The sequence below is a fragment of the Guyanagaster necrorhizus genome, assembly GCF_019112545.1.
Source record: "Guyanagaster necrorhizus MCA 3950 unplaced genomic scaffold BT62scaffold_1, whole genome shotgun sequence".
NCBI lineage: Eukaryota > Fungi > Basidiomycota > Agaricomycetes > Agaricales > Physalacriaceae > Guyanagaster > Guyanagaster necrorhizus.
Window position 1 is genome coordinate 775,430 of NW_025064880.1, and position 17,079 is coordinate 792,508.

The 17,079-nt window shown below is 47.3% G+C and overlaps 7 protein-coding genes across 7 annotated transcripts; 3 read left to right on the plus strand and 4 right to left on the minus strand.

Annotated features, from left to right (window-relative positions):
* The first annotated feature begins 63 nt into the window (after nucleotides 1-63).
* On the plus strand, nucleotides 64-2,278 carry BT62DRAFT_958658 (T-complex protein 1). The gene is made up of 8 exons (XM_043188467.1): nucleotides 64-198; nucleotides 247-332; nucleotides 386-723; nucleotides 778-959; nucleotides 1,012-1,138; nucleotides 1,190-1,682; nucleotides 1,733-2,057; nucleotides 2,114-2,278. Exons 1-8 carry the CDS (start codon nucleotides 120-122, stop codon nucleotides 2,146-2,148), a joined length of 1,665 nt encoding a protein of 554 aa, XP_043046170.1. The 5' UTR covers nucleotides 64-119; the 3' UTR covers nucleotides 2,149-2,278.
* Nucleotides 2,279-2,868: 590 nt separating this feature from the next.
* BT62DRAFT_879078 (uncharacterized protein) lies at nucleotides 2,869-5,056 on the minus strand (the record flags this gene model as incomplete). Its single annotated transcript, XM_043182577.1, has 4 exons — nucleotides 2,869-3,403; nucleotides 3,452-3,702; nucleotides 3,753-4,565; nucleotides 4,619-5,056. The coding sequence occupies 4 exons, from the start codon at nucleotides 5,054-5,056 to the stop codon at nucleotides 2,869-2,871; spliced, it is 2,037 nt and encodes a 678-aa protein (XP_043046171.1).
* Nucleotides 5,057-5,616: 560 nt separating this feature from the next.
* Nucleotides 5,617-7,135, minus strand: BT62DRAFT_17902 (GDSL Lipase/Acylhydrolase). Its single transcript, XM_043179946.1, has 6 exons — nucleotides 6,873-7,135; nucleotides 6,741-6,823; nucleotides 6,246-6,695; nucleotides 6,113-6,195; nucleotides 5,742-6,056; nucleotides 5,617-5,679 (listed from the first exon to the last, which is right to left on the minus strand). Exons 1-5 carry the CDS (start codon nucleotides 6,964-6,966, stop codon nucleotides 5,990-5,992), a joined length of 777 nt encoding a protein of 258 aa, XP_043046172.1. The 5' UTR covers nucleotides 6,967-7,135; the 3' UTR covers nucleotides 5,617-5,679; nucleotides 5,742-5,989.
* On the plus strand, nucleotides 6,724-8,436 carry BT62DRAFT_925224 (tRNA-intron endonuclease catalytic domain-like protein). Its single transcript, XM_043184754.1, has 5 exons — nucleotides 6,724-6,856; nucleotides 6,908-7,122; nucleotides 7,174-7,311; nucleotides 7,364-7,843; nucleotides 7,894-8,436. The coding sequence occupies exons 2-5, from the start codon at nucleotides 7,053-7,055 to the stop codon at nucleotides 8,085-8,087; spliced, it is 882 nt and encodes a 293-aa protein (XP_043046173.1). The 5' UTR covers nucleotides 6,724-6,856; nucleotides 6,908-7,052; the 3' UTR covers nucleotides 8,088-8,436.
* Nucleotides 8,057-9,615, minus strand: BT62DRAFT_983644 (uncharacterized protein; the record flags this gene model as incomplete). The annotated part of the gene is made up of 6 exons (XM_043189800.1): nucleotides 8,057-8,505; nucleotides 8,553-8,629; nucleotides 8,692-8,849; nucleotides 8,908-9,134; nucleotides 9,188-9,380; nucleotides 9,440-9,615. 6 exons carry the CDS (start codon nucleotides 9,613-9,615, stop codon nucleotides 8,170-8,172), a joined length of 1,167 nt encoding a protein of 388 aa, XP_043046174.1. The 3' UTR covers nucleotides 8,057-8,169.
* Nucleotides 9,616-9,701: 86 nt separating this feature from the next.
* Nucleotides 9,702-15,438, plus strand: BT62DRAFT_989773 (uncharacterized protein). Its single transcript, XM_043190177.1, has 22 exons — nucleotides 9,702-10,145; nucleotides 10,230-10,388; nucleotides 10,439-10,519; nucleotides 10,568-10,731; nucleotides 10,781-10,927; nucleotides 10,975-11,585; nucleotides 11,639-11,796; nucleotides 11,844-11,912; nucleotides 11,967-12,158; nucleotides 12,206-12,341; nucleotides 12,391-12,572; nucleotides 12,627-12,812; nucleotides 12,867-13,061; nucleotides 13,120-13,512; nucleotides 13,561-13,753; nucleotides 13,813-13,891; nucleotides 13,948-14,089; nucleotides 14,140-14,295; nucleotides 14,355-14,700; nucleotides 14,754-14,885; nucleotides 14,942-15,071; nucleotides 15,121-15,438. Exons 1-22 carry the CDS (start codon nucleotides 9,807-9,809, stop codon nucleotides 15,293-15,295), a joined length of 4,365 nt encoding a protein of 1,454 aa, XP_043046175.1. The 5' UTR covers nucleotides 9,702-9,806; the 3' UTR covers nucleotides 15,296-15,438.
* BT62DRAFT_925227 (uncharacterized protein) lies at nucleotides 15,309-16,968 on the minus strand. The gene is made up of 7 exons (XM_043184755.1): nucleotides 16,760-16,968; nucleotides 16,554-16,615; nucleotides 16,395-16,501; nucleotides 16,279-16,343; nucleotides 15,862-16,230; nucleotides 15,708-15,812; nucleotides 15,309-15,643 (listed from the first exon to the last, which is right to left on the minus strand). The coding sequence occupies exons 1-7, from the start codon at nucleotides 16,841-16,843 to the stop codon at nucleotides 15,626-15,628; spliced, it is 810 nt and encodes a 269-aa protein (XP_043046176.1). The 5' UTR covers nucleotides 16,844-16,968; the 3' UTR covers nucleotides 15,309-15,625.
* Nucleotides 16,969-17,079: the final 111 nt, after the last annotated feature.

Genomic DNA, 17,079 nt, shown 5'->3' on the forward strand with positions numbered 1-17,079 from the left:
ATTGCACATCCATTTGCCAATAATAATACCAGTCAAGAAATCTGGCTTACCTAAACAGTTCTGAACGCGCTTCCCTTTCTCGCTTACTCCCAGCACTCTTTTATTCTTTTATTTTTGTGATGTTCCAGCGCGATCCAAGAGCCGGTGCTTTTCTTGGAGGCGACCGTGTGTCGGGACAGGACATCCGAGACCAAAATGGTGGGGTTTCCCCTCTTATCATCCTTATTCGTGCTGAATCGTAACAAGTTATTGCGGCCCAGTCGGTTGCCAATATTGTGAAAAGTTCGTTGGGGCCATTGGGTTTGGACAAAATGCTAGTGGACAATATTGGGGTGCGATTCTATATAGCAAATCTTCCGATCTATGAAAGCTAAATGATCACCAGGAAGTCACTATTTCCAACGACGGGGCAACGATACTCTCGCTTCTTTCAGTTGAAAATCCAGCAGGTCGAATCTTTGTTGATCTTTCTCAAAAACAAGACAAGGAAGTCGGTGACGGCACTACATCTGTCGTCATCATCGCTGCTGAACTTCTTCGACGCGCCAATGAGCTCGTCAAGGCTAAAATCCATCCGACGACTATCATCACTGGGTATCGACTGGCCTGTAGGGAAGCTGTCAAATTCATGCAGGATCAGCTTAGCGTAAAGGTGGATGCTTTGGGCAAGGAGGCACTGATAAACGCTGCCAAGACCAGTATGTCGAGCAAAATCATTGGAAAGTGAGTGATGATATCTGTTCTTTTCATCCGGGATCTCACTCCTCTTTCATTTAGTGACGATGATTTATTCGCACCCATGGCTGTGGATGCTATGCTTGCAGTCAAGACAATCAACATGCGAGGCGACATCAAGTACCCCGTCAAGGCTGTAAACGTCCTCAAAGCTCACGGTCGCAGTGCCCGGGAGTCCCTCTATGTTCAAGGATATGCACTGAACTGCACCGTAGCCAGTCAAGGTACGAAATTCTCAGTCACGGCCGTCTTGTCCCATTTAAAATGGCCTTGTAGCCATGAAAAAACGCATTACGAACGCGAAAATTGCCTGCCTCGATATCAACCTACAAAAGGCTCGGATGCAGCTTGGTGTCCAAATTCTAGTGGAAGACCCAGATCAGCTTGAGGAGATCCGGAAACGGTACGTTGCTCCAGCAGTATATAAGGAAGCGGCTTCTCAGTGTGTATTCAGTGAATCTGAGATCACTCTTGAACGTATCCGTAAAATTTTGAACGCCGGGGCGAATGTTATACTAACCACGAAAGGGATTGACGATCTTTGTCTGAAGGAGTTCGTAGAGGCTGGGGCTATGGCCGTTCGCCGATGCAGAAAAGAGGATCTGCGGCGTATCGCTAAGGCCACCGGTGGTCAGCTCGTATCCAGTCTTGCCAACCTCGAGGGCGATGAGACGTTTGAAGCCAGCTACCTGGGTACAGCCGATGAAGTTGTCCAAGAGCGCATTTCTGACGATGAGTTGATTCTCATCAAAGGAACGAAGGTCGTCAACTCTTCGTCCATCGTCTTGCGAGGAGCCAACGATTACATGCTGGACGAGATGGAAAGGGCGCTACATGACACCCTATCTGTTATCAAGAGAACCCTTGAGAGTGGTTCCGTCGTTCCCGGAGGAGGGGCTGTTGAATCCGCTCTGAGTATCTATCTGGAAAATTTCGCCATGACTTTGGTACGTTATGCTTTCTTCTTTAGTCCTCACATTAGTTTACTTTTGCTCAGGGTTCTCGTGAGCAATTGGCTATCGCTGAATTCGCTAGTGCACTCCTATCAATACCAAAGACATTAGCTGTTAACGCAGCAAAGGACTCGACTGAACTCGTAGCTAAACTGCGTTCATACCACAATGCTGCCCAAAGCGCACCCGCAGGTGATCCGAAGAAAGCACTTTTACGGTACGGCCTTGACTTAATGAACGGCGAAGTACGGGATAATGTGACGGCTGGTGTGCTGGAGCCAACGATGAGCAAGGTGAAGAGTTTGAAATCTGCGTACGAAGCCGCCGTGTCACTCTTGCGGATCGACGATGCAATCCAGTGCATACCCGGTAAGGTTCTTTTCGAATCGGTGTGGATGAATACTGATGGTCTAATCTATATCTAGAACCTAAGGGAGAGCCTGACCCTCACGGTCATTGATGGGAAGATGTAAATGGTAGTGTCGGTTCTTGCACTATGTTACTTGCAACCTGTATTTAAATTACAAACATATGGCAAAAAGGATAGGTCTCTTAATGGTTGCACAAATAGAGGGACCACGCCAGTGTACAGAGCCAGCGGCCAGTACAGCATCGGTAACTTGAAGGGAGTAATATAAATCATATCTATCCGGGGTTTCAAACATCAGAGAAATGACCTCGGACGAATGCGACTATATACAAGAAATCAAAAGTACAGACAAGCTGATGGAAAGAAAACTAGAACAGGGAAACAGCAGAATGAGAAAGGAACAGACAACGAAAACATGGAAAGATATGTAGATATAGAAAAATGTGATATGCGATGCTGTCAAAAATTTGAGTTACTTAATAGATAGATTTGAATGTCCATGAGATTCGGATGAGAAATCGGAGGAGATGAATAACCACCTAGGAGGTCGAATGTGGATTGAATGCTGCAAAATCGAATGTTATGACGGGGTTTCCAGGCTGTCTACCAATGCGACAGAGGGTTATGAAATGGCTGCAAGAGGAGAGGCATAAAACGAGGGTGCGATGTAAAGAGCGGCGTGCCCGTCTCTAGAGGGCATTGGACATTGCAGTCTCAGTTCGAATTCATGATTCGTAATTTTAAAGTTGATGCAAAGCGTCTCTAGAGTCATATCCAGATTGGATTATCATGGGGTGGAGCAGAGCAGAGTTAGAACGGCAACCTGGACGGTCCATATGTATCTGCTCTTGATAGTGAGCCACGGCCTTTCTTGCCTTTCGTGGGTGGAGGAGGACAGGGGCTATCGCCAATATCAGTGTCAGTATCATTGCCATCAGCAGTCGCCATGCTGTCTTCAGCAAGGGTGGTCAAGGTCGCACTGGCTCCCCCACGGCGACTGCGTGCGACAGTGGCAGCCGCAAATACGTGTGTGTTTCCTCCACTTGGCGCTGTGTTCCTCTTGGGAACCAGCATAGATAGACCAGATGAGGACATCCTATTATTTCCATCCCCGTACGCATAAGACTTGTGGCGACCAAACTTTGCTTTGCGAAATTGGTCAAGATCTTCTCGACGTGAAGTAGCATGACTGGGATCGTCCATCGGAGTGTAGCCAGAAGGTCGGCATCGGGATGTCTGGAAATACTTGAAGTATCCGCCTTCCAGAATGTAGACCTCAGGATAGTGGACCTTTGGGTACACGTGATGGTTCATGGAGCGGTCTTTGGAGCGCAGATGTTTGGCACTACAATGTGTGATGAGCCCAGGTATAATATGAGGGCAAAGAACCTACAAAGTGGGTGCCCGCTTAGCGCTGAATTCGCAGTGGAAAACCAAAATGGTTTTTGCGGTAGAATCGCCGCTAACACTTGGCTTGGGCTTCATTATAATCGGTCCAAGCAAGTGTTCCTCAACGGCGCTCGTCGTGTTGACATTGATAGCACCTGGGACGTGGCCACCCTGGTATTCATAATCAAACCGACAATCGATAATGCGGAAGTCGCGTATCTGGGAGTCATAGACGCCATCTAGGAGATCATCAAGCTGAGAGGAACATTAGCTTGTGCGCATACGATTAGTTCCCAGATTCTGACCGTGTCGACCGTTATTCTCATCAAGCCGTCTTCCGAAACTCGATGGCAAGGTAATACCTTACCCATGAGCTCATTATCTCCGAAGCCAGGCATCCCCGAGCACATGAACTTCGCAGAAGGGCTCTCCTGCATGACCAAGGCAGTGGCGCCAGTCAATGGCCTGAAGTCATCAGTGCCATCACAATGTCGGATTGTCTTCACTTGCTGACGTTGTGCGTATGCTTGCGCAGGAGACGAACCATCCAAGCCATCGAAAGATTCATCCGAAAAGTCTACTAGGACGGACGGAGGTACCATGGCAGAGAATGCGCGACGCGCGGGTGGAAGCTGCTTCTCGGATTTGTCTTCGTTCGAATGTTCGTCAGGTGAAAGAAGAGGATATACCGAGGAAGCATTCGCCTGGGACGGATGCACTATTGCAGAAAGAGCAGGCCTGCGGGGTCTCTTGAGCGCATTCACAGGCGGAGGGCTGATACCAGAAAAGGACGATTTACTACCGCCAAACAGTACCGGTCCGCTCACTATTCTGCCCAACTTGCGATCCGAGGGCGAGGATGGTAGCCCCGGGGATGATGACGCAGCCTCTCTTTCAGAGGTACCAGTCAAAGGAGAAAAAGAACGCCGTTTCTTCGGAAGACGTATAGTAGGACTTTCAAAACATGTAGCTCCTGGAGATGCATTCTCATAGAAAAGGCTGTTAAAACTGGTGATTGTCGCGGAGGACGCCAAGGGGGATGAGGTGACTGGGTTATCGACTTCGGCGAACGACGAATCCACGTCCATAGGTGATGCGGGTTCCAACGTTGAGAGGAACTACCGCCTGAATGAGTTACCTGCACAACTGATACATGCCATACATAACTTACAGTACTATCATGATTCGATGTTGAGGTGTCTTTGATAGGGCTTGCCATGAGCCATTCCATGGGCAATGCAGATCGTTGAGTACGCTTCAAACCCGAATGAGTGGAGCCAGAGACCCCTCGTTGAGAAGAGGAATGGTTGCTGACATCACTGCCGAACACACGACTTGAGGCGGCGCTGGTGAAAGCTCGAGGACGAGTGGCGGCTTTGGTTGGTTGGAATTTGGGCGGCGCTGGAGATATGTCCATTGGAACTCCGTAATCGCTCTCGGGTGTCAACGCGACTGGCTCCTTGGGGGGAGAGTTTAAAGACACTGTGGACGCGAAGGAGAGCTCCAGGTCTGAGGAAAGATAATCGTCGTCGTCGCCATGTCGCTCAGGTGTGGCATTAATACGATTTCGCGAAAAGGTGGAGGGCACATTGAGAAATAGCGACGTCATGTTTGGTGAGGACTGATAGTCTGCGTTTATCTTCTGCTTCTTGCTGGTACGTTGTTGTTCTACTAGACAGTCGAGAAATGACATGACGGTGGAAAGCGACAAAGAGGCGAAGTTGGAACGAGGACAGCGACGAAGGTGCAGTTATAAAGGCGAGAGAACACGAAGAAATGACGGGTGAGATATGGATACAAGGACAAGGGCCAACTCACCCAGAAAGGAGAAATCGTGGCCGGTTTAAATTTGACAATTCGGCTTGTGGCCAGCTGGCTGAAGAACAACAATGAGGAATGTTCGAAGAATCGGATTGGTGTTGAACAAAGGATGAACGTGACGGTAAGTACCCAGGCCCGATTTCCCAACAGGCTCTATTGTTGGGGCCAAAAAAGGACATGTGTCACGCATGGTCCGGAGCGTAGTGGGACACCGGGTGTGTTGGTTGCTTTATAGACGGATACGAACAGTAGAGACACACCTTGAGGCGTAATGAATGTGTTGATGGAGAAAACCGCGCCTGCGTACGTGAACAGTGAGCTCGTGATGACAACAGAGCAACGACGGAATGGTCACGGAAGGAAAAGCAAACCAGGCTAATATGGACACTTGTGGGTCCTGAAACTTCCCGCCTTCCGTATGAAAAAGGTGAACTTTTTTCCATTCATACGAAAAAAATAGCCAGGAAACGCACTGATATATGAACGAAAGACAGGCAAGCTAGAGCCGTCGACTTGAAGCCCTCCAACGTATACGTAGCAATGTCGCGATATCCCTGACCCGAGAAATGGTGAAACGCCAAGCCTTTCTCTGTTTACGCGAGTTTGACGATGTTCATTTTACACGTGACCGTGAAGTCATCGGCCCGACCTCCCGGCACCCGTCTTGTCTGTTGGCAGCAAATGCTTGTCTACTTTTACACACGCATTCCTGGTATTTCAATTACAACACCTCGGCCTTTCGCTTCATCAACGTGAGCCCTGGCGCCGTCCAATTGATCTCAGCCCAGCTGAGTCAAAGCAAGAACAATGAGGATGTGAACTTATGACGGAAAGGCGCACGTACGGCACAAAAACAGATTGAAGATTGTTGTAGTGGAGCTCTGGCATATTTGTCGCAATCGTATCTATCAGGAGCTCATACATGATCTCCTACTGTTAGACCCCTGGTAGTTGCCAAGCAGAGCATATATTCTTACCGAATATCCGTCTCGGTTCAAATGGAGACCATCAGACAAGAATTTGCTCAGCGCCGCTTCATCTTGACCTGAAGCATTCCAGAGCGCCGCCCAAACATCCACGACAGGTATAGTGGCTTCTCTTCCGACATCTATCACCGCCTGAGCATATTGCTTGGTCGTTTCGAACAAACGATCAAGTGCCAAAGGCGTTGATCTGGACTGTAGATCAGCCATCCGTTGATGAGTATTCACCGGTGGAGGGGTGATAAGAATAATTCGGGTATCAGGCGAATAATGGGGCGATCTGCTGGAATGCACCAGGTCTATCAGATGCTTGATATTGGAGGTGAATTTTTCAAGCGGGACATGTTGAGGGGATGGTTTGATACAAGCGTCATTGGCACCAAACCAGATGGTGAGGATACGAACTTTGGGAACATGTCCTTGCTCGTGTTGTTTGGCGAAGCACTGCCCACAAGGTCAATATCCTTATGCAGCACCTTTGGCGCCTACCTGTTCAAATACTGGGATAGCCCATTCCGTGTTATATCCAGACAATCCTCTGTTCAGAATATCTAGCTTTCGCGCGTATACATCTGTCAATCACGATAAGATCACACAACGAATATGTACAGTCAGACCCACGAGACAGGCGTTGGCTGAATCCTCCTTCCTCCCAGGCGCCCTGAGTAATAGAATCACCAAAAAGCATGATGCAGTCCTGTACATATGCCGCCATGGATGAAGACTGACAGGGGCAAAAAGGTAAAGAGGTATGTACAGCCGCAATATATTCTCAGACGAATTACTTTGTTCTCAACCGTCATGACTGACTCAAACTCTCGCATATCGATCTCTGTAACGAATAAGAGAGCCTTCATCTGGGAGGTTGACGGTTTGTTAATTCTGGTCATTCTCTCTCTGGATACTGATGTAGAAAACGTAGATATCGCCGTAATTCGATCTAAATATCGCATTTGCGGTATTCTAACCGGCACTCTGCCCCATGTCTCCCAACAAAACGTTTTTCTTGGTGTTCCCTTATCGCTTATGCCAGAAGAAGTGGTTCTGCTTGTCGAAAATGGCACGTTCGTTCTTTTTAAGATCCAGAATTGCGATTTATACAGTCATCGTAGAGTCAGCCGTCCTCGTCGACGATCCAAATGCATATCCAGAACCCTCACTCGAACAGATCACAGAATGGGATTCAGCACGTCTCGAGTCCATTCAAAAACAACTTAATATAACTGAATCACTCAAACATGCTTCAAGCCTCAATACACGTTCCATGTCGGAGGAAGCTATCAGGAAGAGACGCGAGCGAAAGCAGAGAAAGACAATACCTGCGGAGGAGACGGAACCCTCTCTTAAAATGTCTATGTCCGGTCATCCAGTCCATAGCATCGTTATTCCTGCATCATCCTCATCCACAAAATGGTACTCTCCTGGCACGTGCACGTACGCCTCCATCGATTCTGCAAAGGCCGCCGGGATATGGGATTACCCTTCAAATCTCCATGAACGAGCTAAATGTGGTGTTTTCAGAAGCTTGTGGGAGCAAGGATATTTCATGGGTGGAGGTATCAAGTTTGGCGGAGATTATTTGGTATATCCAGGTCCGTAAATTCTTGTTCGCTTCCGAATCTTTTCTTACCTATTAATCCAGGTGACCCCATGAGGTATCACTCCCATTTTACTGCTACGGTTATCGACTCTCCTTTGTCTGCACTCCAGCCAATGGAGATTGTTGCCCACGGACGTCTAGGCACTGCTACGAAAAAGGCACATCTCATTTGTTGCTGGGATGATAAGAAAAAGGAAGTGACACTGATGTCTATTGAATGGGGAGGCTTTGGTTGAAAATGATTCCATATACTGTATCGTGTTATGGTATTAGACAGTAAGACAAAAGGGGAGGTCCAAGAGCGACGCATTCACAAAATCAGTCCTGTTTACGGGTGCTAATTCTGAATCGACGCCTTGGTTGAGAAAGGGAGGTGAATGTATTCATTTCCATCGTTCCCTCTTCAGCATTCTCCGTTACGTCGCTGACTGCTCTACCGCGTCCCATGGGCTGGCCTCCTACACTTAAGATGCTTACTATAGCATCATCGATGAATAAGACTAAAGCGAAAACTGGTATTCGTATCGGTACGAAGGGTGATGGATGTTTGATGGTATCGTTAGGATCGTCAGTGCGTCGTGACTTGGTTGTATTGCTACTCGGGTTGTATGGATCAATTGGTGCCGGGTTTGCATGCATCGCCATAATGATATACTGTCGAAGAATAAATGAACGGTATTATGCGAGAATATTTGACCTACAGCTGGAAATATTAATGCGAAGAGTGCAGCGTTGGCAAGACCGCTACCAAATGTACAGAGACAGGCGGAGGGAAGTCCTGTCATGCATTACATGTTAAGCATGTTAAGCCGCACCGTAAAGCAGGATCTCTCAACTGACCGAAAGCCAGATAATATGCCCAACGTTCCTCAAGATATCGAATTCTTCTCGAAAAGAGACATACCCCGCGAAATCCAAACAAATCTTGACGCAAGGAGGATTCAGAATAGGTGTCGTCAACAGAATGGAAGATGGCGACACACTCGAAGCAATAATAGCTGCACAATAGTGGTCCAAAATGGTTAGAATACATCAAGCCACGTAGCTGCAACTCACGAGTCCACCCAACAGAGAAACAAGAATCCCATTGCAGGTCCCACGTAAGGAACGTATCCTAACGCAAAGGACACAACAACCGACGTGAATACCATGACAGCTCTATACGCAGAGGTGGCGATGGACATGAGCATTCCATTATATGTACTTCCTGTTCGCTGAGAAAGAGCACGGTTGCCATGCTGAAGCGTATAGGTCCGACGGGCAATTGTTGTACACCAAGAACTCTGATGTCGTTGTAACTTGTCAGTGAAGCCATGGGTCGCAAGTGTTAACCCACGTTGAGATAGAAAGACACGCTAACGACAGGGAAAAGCCACAGAAGCTGATAGAACCATCCAACGTTACGATGAAGCCATTTCTGCTGGTCTCGTACTAGTGGCTGGAGCAACAAGTCGAAAGTGTAAATAGAGATCAAAGACAGAGAATTCAGCAACATTGATTTGAACACATTGGCACGTATTTCCGCGTCACTGCACATCGTACATGAGGAAAAAAGAACCTTTTGATTAAAGATAATATGGGTGCCTACCCTGCGACGGCGGATACTGCACGATCCCAACGACAGCTATCAGTCAGACCACGCCATGCACAATTGAGATGAAGAAGCAGGGTATCATGTACTGAGAGAAAGGAAGGATAGGTTGACCGGGACGAGTGCCTTGAATGCTTTGCAGTAGAGCCAATCGAATATTGAGACGATTGCATGAAACTCCTGGCTAAAAGCCTCGTTCTGAAACCCTAACCTTATGTACTAAAGGTACAATGTTGCCGGATTTATTTGTCATTGGCATCTCTGTCCAACCCCACGTCCTTGCCTTCTGACCACTCCTGTTTTTCATTCTGAAGGCCCTGGACCAGTCAAGTCACAAGATATACTTGGGCCTAGCTTGATCCTGATGGTCATGCATGCTCTGTACCAAGAAATTTTACCTCCCAGTGGTGTAGAATTTGCGACCAGTCTCAAGTTGACGCCTTCTACGGGCAAGGATTGGGAGCTTTCAGTGCCACCGAACGCGTCAACACGCCACGAATTGACAGCCAGGGTCCTCTGCAACGTCGTTATTGCACGATCCAATATTCTACGGATATTCGAGGTCCGCGAGGAACTGGCAACCATTTCAGCTCAGGACGAAGAGGAACGAGAGAAGAATGGCAAGATTCGGAAGGACACCGAAGCGGTTGAAAGTGAAGTGTCTATGGACAGGCAAGGAGAGGGCTTCGTGAATATAGCCAAGGTGATTTGAACGTTCTGTGTACATATCCTACTTCTACTTGAATTTATCTTTTTCTTGCGGCGCATGCTAATACATGATTCTCAGTCAAGCTCTCAAAAGGCCTCTGTTCAAACCGTTACCAAGTTTTACTTTCTACGAGAACATCGCCTGCATGGCATTGTAACCGGAATGTCGGGAGTGAGACTGATGGCCTCCTTAGACGACAAACTGGACCGTCTACTGATCTCATTCAGAGACGCTAAGGTGCATGACATGCATTTTAATTAATAAAGAATTTTAACGTCGAGTTCAAGATTGCTCTAATGGAATGGTCGGATGCTGTTCATGATCTCATGACAGTGTCGATTCATACATATGAGCGTGCACCCCAAGTTGTACGTGACATCGTGCTTTCCACGTAATTCTCACCTGAAGTCTTCTAGATGTTCTCGGAATCTGGCCTCTTTCGAGCAAACCTTCGGGTCGATCCTCTCTCTCGCTGTGCTGCTCTGTCGCTCCCGAAGGATTCACTTGCAATCCTCCCGTTCTATCAGACACAGGCAGAACTTGAAGTGATGGACCACGATCACGATCACATGCAATCGCGGTCAGTGTCGTTAGTGTTCATTGAAGGAATCAACTAAAACTATCTACAGGGATATACCATATTCACCGAGTTTTATACTGGATCTTCCTGCGTCTATAGACAAGAATATTAAACATGTCGTCGATTTCTCTTTTTTGCCTGGCTTCAATAACCCTACTATGGCGGTACTTTTCCAAACACAACAGACATGGGCCGGGTATGTCCTTGTCCTTGAACCTCCTGCGCAATACTTACTTTTTTTAGCCGTCTTAAAGAATTCAAAGATACGTTTCGACTGGTTATCTTCACGCTGGATATCTTGTCACAAAACTTTCCCATAATCACGTCTGTCGTTGGTCTTCCCTATGACTGTCTTTCCATACTACCCACGACTACAGTATTGGGCGGGGTCGTCGTTGTCACTAGCAATGCCTTGATCTACGTCGATCAAGCCGCTCGTCGTATTACCCTCCCGGTTAATGGATGGGCCTCCAGGACGAGTGATCTCCCTTTCATGACTCCACCTGGACAAGAAGACCGTGATTTATCACTTGAAGGCTCCCGTTCCGTGTTTGTAGATGACAAAACCCTTTTTATCACCCTCAAAGATGGAACTGTTTATCCTGTAGAGATCGTCGCGGATGGCAAGACCGTATCAAAACTGGTCATGTCTGCTGCTATTGCACAGACGGCCGTTCCAAGTCTCATGAAAAAGTTGGATGACCAGCACATCTTTATCGCAAGCATGGTTGGACCGTCAGTTTTGGTCAAAGCTACGAAGGTTGAAGAAGAGGTAGATGACGATGAGGCTATGGATACTGTGCCTACGACGGTGGTAGACATATCCACCGTCATGGATGTTGATGATGATGACGGTATGTTATCGTTTCCGGTTAAACACGAACATGTGAATAAATTGTTGCTCTAGATATTTATGGTTCTTCAACGATTCCAGAACCTGAAGTCAACGGAGCTACTAATGGAGTCACCAAGAAAAAGCGGACTGTGATACACCTCTCTCTGTGTGACACTCTATTTGCATATGGTCCGATCTCTGGCGTCGCATTCTCAGTGGCTAAGAACGGTGTATGAATTTTATAGCTTCCAACAAACCCTGTCTGATGTTCTCTAAGGATCGGTCTGTACCCGAACTAGTTGCCGCTACAGGTATCGGCCCTCTTGGAGGTTTCACGCTCTTCCAGGTAAATCCTACGGCCGTATTTCCTTCTGGTTCCTCATGTTGTGTTCTGCGTTAGCGGGACCTTCCTTTTAGAACCAAGCGTAAGCTCCATGCTATCGGAGGCGCTCGGGGGATGTGGTCGCTTCCAATTCGACAGCCAGTCAAGTCGGGCGGTGTCACCTTTGAGCGACCCATTAACCCATTTCAAGCGGACAATGACACGCTTATCATTAGTACTGACGCTAATCCAGCTCCTGGTCTGTCACGAGTATGTACTTTGTGCATTTTGTCTGAAATCTTCTAATATGTTCTTAGATTGCAATAGCTTCTGTCAAAAACGATATTTCTTTCATTACTCGTATACCTGTGACAACGGTGGGTGCAGGGACTTTCTTCCAGCGCACTGCCCTTCTCCATGTTATGACTAACGCCATTCGAGTCTTGGAGCCTGGTAAAGATTAGTTTTTTTATGATGGTATTGCTTATCAATTTTCTATTAGATGGTACCGAAAGACAAAGTATCAAAGACATGGACGGCAACACACCGCGTGCCAAAATTCGAGCTTGCAGTATTTCAGAGCCCTTTGTTCTAATACTGCGAGAGGACGACTCCATCGGTCTCTTCATTGAGACTGATCGAGGAAAGATCAGGCGTAAGGATATGTCTCCTATGGGTGATAAGGCGTGTCACTTAGCTCAATCCAACGCTATCATTCCGACTGACCTATGTCTTTAGACCTCAAGGTACCTGACCGGATGCTTCTTCACTGATTTCAGTGGCGTATTTGAACACGCCCTCGAAAGCAGTGCTGCAGTCCCTAACAACGCTATGAGCGAAAAGACATCAACGTTACAAAGCGTCGTGAACTCGGGTCACCGAACGCAATGGCTTCTTCTCGTTCGGCCTCAAGGCATTCTGGAGGTTTGACGTTGCTAAAGACTTGTATATTTCGCATCTGATATAAACATGTCATAGATATGGGCTTTACCAAAGCTAATGCTTGTGTTCTCCACCAGTGCCATCTCTACGCTTCAAAATATTCTCACAGATTCGCATGATCCTCCTTCGTTGTCTGTGCCCCAGGATCCTCCTCGCAAGCCTCAGGATCTGGATATTGAACAGGCACTTGTGGCACCACTAGGAGAGTCGACTCCCCAGCCTCATCTTTTCGTAAGTATCTCCCCATTTCATCCGAGATATCTTCATCTGAGAAGTGATGTTTCACCAGGTGTTCTTGAGGAACGGACAAATGGCTGTATATCAAATTCTCCCCGCCGGTTCAGCTGCTGAAACGCCATCATCCCCTCGGGCTTCGACCCTGAAGATAAAATTTGTGAAAACATACTCCAAGGCGTTTGAGATCCAGAGGTCTGAGGAAACCGAAAGGAGCGCTATTGCTGAGCAAAAACGTATCTCACGAACATTTATTCCGTTCGTTACCACTTGTAGTTCGGGCGCATCATTTTCTGGCGTCTTTTTCACCGGTGACAATCCTAGCTGGATTATCGCCTCGGACAAGGGCGGTGTTCAACTGTACCCATCGGGCCATGGTGTCGTCCACTCCTTCACTCCTTGTTCGCTATGGGAGTCGAAGGGAGACTTCCTTATATACTCAGAAGAGGTTTGTTTTGGTGATCTACACTTTTCAAGTGCTGACTTCGCGTCTCAGGGACCCAGCTTACTAGAATGGATACCAGACTTTCACTATGAAAGCTCTATTCCGACGCGATCTGTTCCAAGGGGTCGCTTCTACTCCAGTGTAATTTTTGACCCCTCAACATCCTTGATCGTTGCAGCTTCATCTTTGGAAGCGAAATTTGCTTCTTTCGACGAAGACGGCAACAAAGTGTGGGAGCCTGACGGCAAGTGGACATCATTGATTCACCGCGGATTAGTGCTAACTCTGGGCTTGTACCCATAGCTTCGAACGTAGGGTATCCTATGACAGATTGCTCAACTCTCGAGTTGATATCCCCGGATCTATGGATATCCATGGATGGGTATGTTCATGTCCACATGTCGTATAGCTGCGCTCAATTCATCGATTCTATTCTAGCTTCGAGTTCGCCTCAAATGAATTTGTCAACGCGACTTCTGTCGTGTCTCTGGAAACGTCAAGCACCGACACTGGTAGCAAGGACTTCATCGCTGTTGGCACTAGTATTAATCGTGGAGAGGATCTCGCTACGAAAGGATGCGTACGTCACAATGTTCATTGTCGTTTTCGAGTCACTGGAATATTTCGCAGACCTACATCTTTGAGATTGTTGAAGTAGTACCCGATCAAAAGTCTGCGTCGAAGCGGTGGTACAAACTCAGGTTGCGCTGTCGCGATGATGCAAAAGGCCCGGTAACAGCGATTTGCGGCTTCAAGGGCTATTTGGTTTCATCCATGGGTCAAAAGGTTTGAGAATTGTGCAGATTGTTTGAACGTAAAGCTGAACATGGTTGATTGAACCCTAGATCTTTGTTCGGGCTTTTGATTCGGACGAACGCCTCGTGGGCGTTGCTTTCCTCGATGTTGGGGTATATGTGACTTCGCTCAGAAGTCTTAAAAATCTTCTCCTCATCGGCGATGCCGTAAAGAGCGTTTCTTTTGTCGCATTTCAGGTTCGCTTCCGATCCCTCAGCCGCTTTATTAAGTTGATCGTCACTCTTAAGGAGGACCCCTACAAACTTGTTGTTCTTGCTAAAGATCTCAACCACGTTTGTGTGACCAATGTTGATTTCTTCTTCCAAGAAGACACTATGTCGATTGTCACTTGTGATGAAGAAGGCGTAATACGGATGTACGAATATAATCCACAAGGTAGGTCCTGCATTGTACTTCATGTCATTTGTACTTGCTGATGCTCCGATCAGATCCCGATTCCAGAGATGGTCGTTCCCTATTGCTCCGGACAGAGTACCAAAGTCAGGCTGAATATCGGGCTTCAGTGATGATTGCCTATAGGAGGAATGGGGCTTTGATTCCAGAAGCCAAGTTAATATATGGTAAGATGCGTGGGTCTTCAGGGACCGTTCATATCTTTTATGCTCTTCGTGGTTAGGTTCGACGAATGGATCAATCGCCTCGTTGACTCCTTTGGACGAACCTGTGGCTAAGAGATTACAATTACTGCAAGGTCAGCTAACGCGCAACATTCAGCATGCTGCTGCCTTGAACCCCAAAGTGTTTCGGTAGGATTATCCATTTACGCTAAAACGATCTTGCTGATAGCAATTGTAGCATCGTGCGAAATGATTTCGTTTCCCGGCCACTTACGAAAGGAATTCTGGATGGGAACTTGCTGGAGCATTTCGGAGCATTGTCAACGACGAGACAGGTTGAAATGACACGACAGATTGGAACGGAGAGAACCGTCATTTTGCGCGATTGGGTTTCTTTAAGTGAAGTTTGGTAATTTTACGTTTGTAGTCCTGATCAATATACTTGATCCTACTTGAGCGGGACTGCAGTTTTTTCGTAACCGGTACATAATTTGCATGAAAGCTCTTCATGGCAACAATACTGCCTATACATGTTACATCTCAAGATCTGAATAGCTCGGCCTGCTATGATGTGATATACAAACTATAGACAATAATGTATGTGGTACATACTTGATGAAGGCAAATACATACTGGGAACATAAATTATGCGAAACATGACACCAAAAGACGTTAATATGGTGGAGAAATGAAGATATAAAAGATACCGGGAAAGACGGGATGGAAATGTTCCGTATCATTTCCTACGACCGTTTCGTGGGCTAAAGAGAAAAAAGATGCTATCAGCCACGCATCGCAGTCATACCGTGTAAAGTGTCTACTGGCCTTCTTCCGTATGGTCTTGGTAGCAGCCTTAGCAGTTGTCTTCTTCACAATGGCTTTCTTTGCGGCGGCTTTGGCCTTCGTCGTGGCACCCGTACCGGTGGCGGCCTTAACCAACAATGAGTAAACTGACAGATAAACAGACAACGATAGATACCTTCTTCGCAGGAACACGTCTTGCGGTAGTTGTTGTTTTCTTACTGTTAGTAGCTTTACTGGCTGTAGACGTCTTCTTAGGGGCTGCTTTAGCTCTTGTAGAAGACACTTTCACAGAAGATGCCTTCTTAGCGGCTGCGGTCGTACGTGCAGTTCCTGTGGGTTTGGAGGCGGCGGCCGATGTAGCCGTCGTTCTTGGCTTTGCAGCTGACTTTTTCGCAACGACCGGCTTCTTTGCAGTCTTAGTAGCTTTGGTCTTAGCGGCAGTTTTGGACTTAGTCGCTACTGATTTAGTGGTGGCATGTTTACCCGTCGTAGTCTTGGGAGTAGATTTGGCGGTGGCAGACTTGACTTTCGTTGTAGGTTTATTCTATAGTCCTCAATTAGAGTCTTGGGTTCAGGCTTTGTGAGAGCTCACCTCTTTGGTGGCCGAAGTATCGACTGCTTTGGTTTTTGGCGCAAGCTTGACGCGACCAGAAGGGCCTATGCGCGAATGAGGACATAACATATCGACGAGAATCCTGATTTGTTTACCTTTGGGAAGAACGAACACCCCTTTCTCGCTTCCAGACGTGAGCGCCCTCGCCAGCCGAGTATTCTGTGCAGCGCCGATGACAAGCTTGTATTTGTCTTCGACAAACCTAAGCAATTCCTTGAGTACCATGATTTAGAGCCCGACCGAACTAATCCTACTTTTTGATTTGAGGACGAGAAACACCTAGACGCGCATCCTCTGTGTGCGCGGCGATACATTCCTGAGGAGCAGGTGTTAGTATCAGCAGTAATTCCACGAGTAAAGGGGGCTAAATAGCAGATCGTCGATGTTACGGCCATGAGACACAAGCAATAAGCAGGATATCATGATGATAGGAGTAATGAAGGGCAGCGAGAAAGCATACTTTGATCATGTCAGACCAAGGCGGATGAGTGGGCTTGGTGGCCCTCTTGGCGGACGATTTAACAGCAGGCTTCTTTGCAGACATTGTTCACAACGAAGAGACACGGATGATGAAAAGGATAAACGTCGGCAATAGAGAAAGAAGAAAATCGAGCTAGGCAGGTGGGACGGGGAACTGGCGGCGCAGACTTGCAATTGCGGAAATTTAGATGGTGGAGGTTAGAGGAAGAGTTGGTTGATTGAAACTCAACTGTCAACCGAACGCGTTGGTATGCCTATCACGTGACAGAGAACGTTTCGGCCCGGTGCCGGCGCTTTTTC

Coding starts and splice junctions, on each gene's coding strand:
- BT62DRAFT_958658 (XM_043188467.1), top strand. CDS start 120: ATGTTCCAGCGCGATCCAAGAGCCGGTGCTTTTCTTGGAGGCGACCGT. Junction 199..246: donor GGACATCCGAGACCAAAATG/GTGGGGTTTCCC, acceptor AATCGTAACAAG/TTATTGCGGCCCAGTCGGTT. Junction 724..777: donor TCGAGCAAAATCATTGGAAA/GTGAGTGATGAT, acceptor TCTTTCATTTAG/TGACGATGATTTATTCGCAC.
- BT62DRAFT_17902 (XM_043179946.1), bottom strand. CDS start 6,966: ATGGCGGCATATGTACAGGACTGCATCATGCTTTTTGGTGATTCTATT. Junction 6,824..6,872: donor ATTCAGCCAACGCCTGTCTC/GTGGGTCTGACT, acceptor CGTGATTGACAG/ATGTATACGCGCGAAAGCTA. Junction 6,696..6,740: donor CTATCCCAGTATTTGAACAG/GTAGGCGCCAAA, acceptor CCTTGTGGGCAG/TGCTTCGCCAAACAACACGA.
- BT62DRAFT_925224 (XM_043184754.1), top strand. CDS start 7,053: ATGACTGACTCAAACTCTCGCATATCGATCTCTGTAACGAATAAGAGA. Junction 7,312..7,363: donor GGTTCTGCTTGTCGAAAATG/GCACGTTCGTTC, acceptor CAGTCATCGTAG/AGTCAGCCGTCCTCGTCGAC. Junction 7,844..7,893: donor AGATTATTTGGTATATCCAG/GTCCGTAAATTC, acceptor CTATTAATCCAG/GTGACCCCATGAGGTATCAC.
- BT62DRAFT_989773 (XM_043190177.1), top strand. CDS start 9,807: ATGGTCATGCATGCTCTGTACCAAGAAATTTTACCTCCCAGTGGTGTA. Junction 10,389..10,438: donor TCTCATTCAGAGACGCTAAG/GTGCATGACATG, acceptor GTCGAGTTCAAG/ATTGCTCTAATGGAATGGTC. Junction 12,342..12,390: donor CATTCGAGTCTTGGAGCCTG/GTAAAGATTAGT, acceptor ATTTTCTATTAG/ATGGTACCGAAAGACAAAGT.
- BT62DRAFT_925227 (XM_043184755.1), bottom strand. CDS start 16,843: ATGTCTGCAAAGAAGCCTGCTGTTAAATCGTCCGCCAAGAGGGCCACC. Junction 16,344..16,394: donor GGTGTTCGTTCTTCCCAAAG/GTAAACAAATCA, acceptor ATTCGCGCATAG/GCCCTTCTGGTCGCGTCAAG. Junction 16,231..16,278: donor ATACTTCGGCCACCAAAGAG/GTGAGCTCTCAC, acceptor TGAGGACTATAG/AATAAACCTACAACGAAAGT.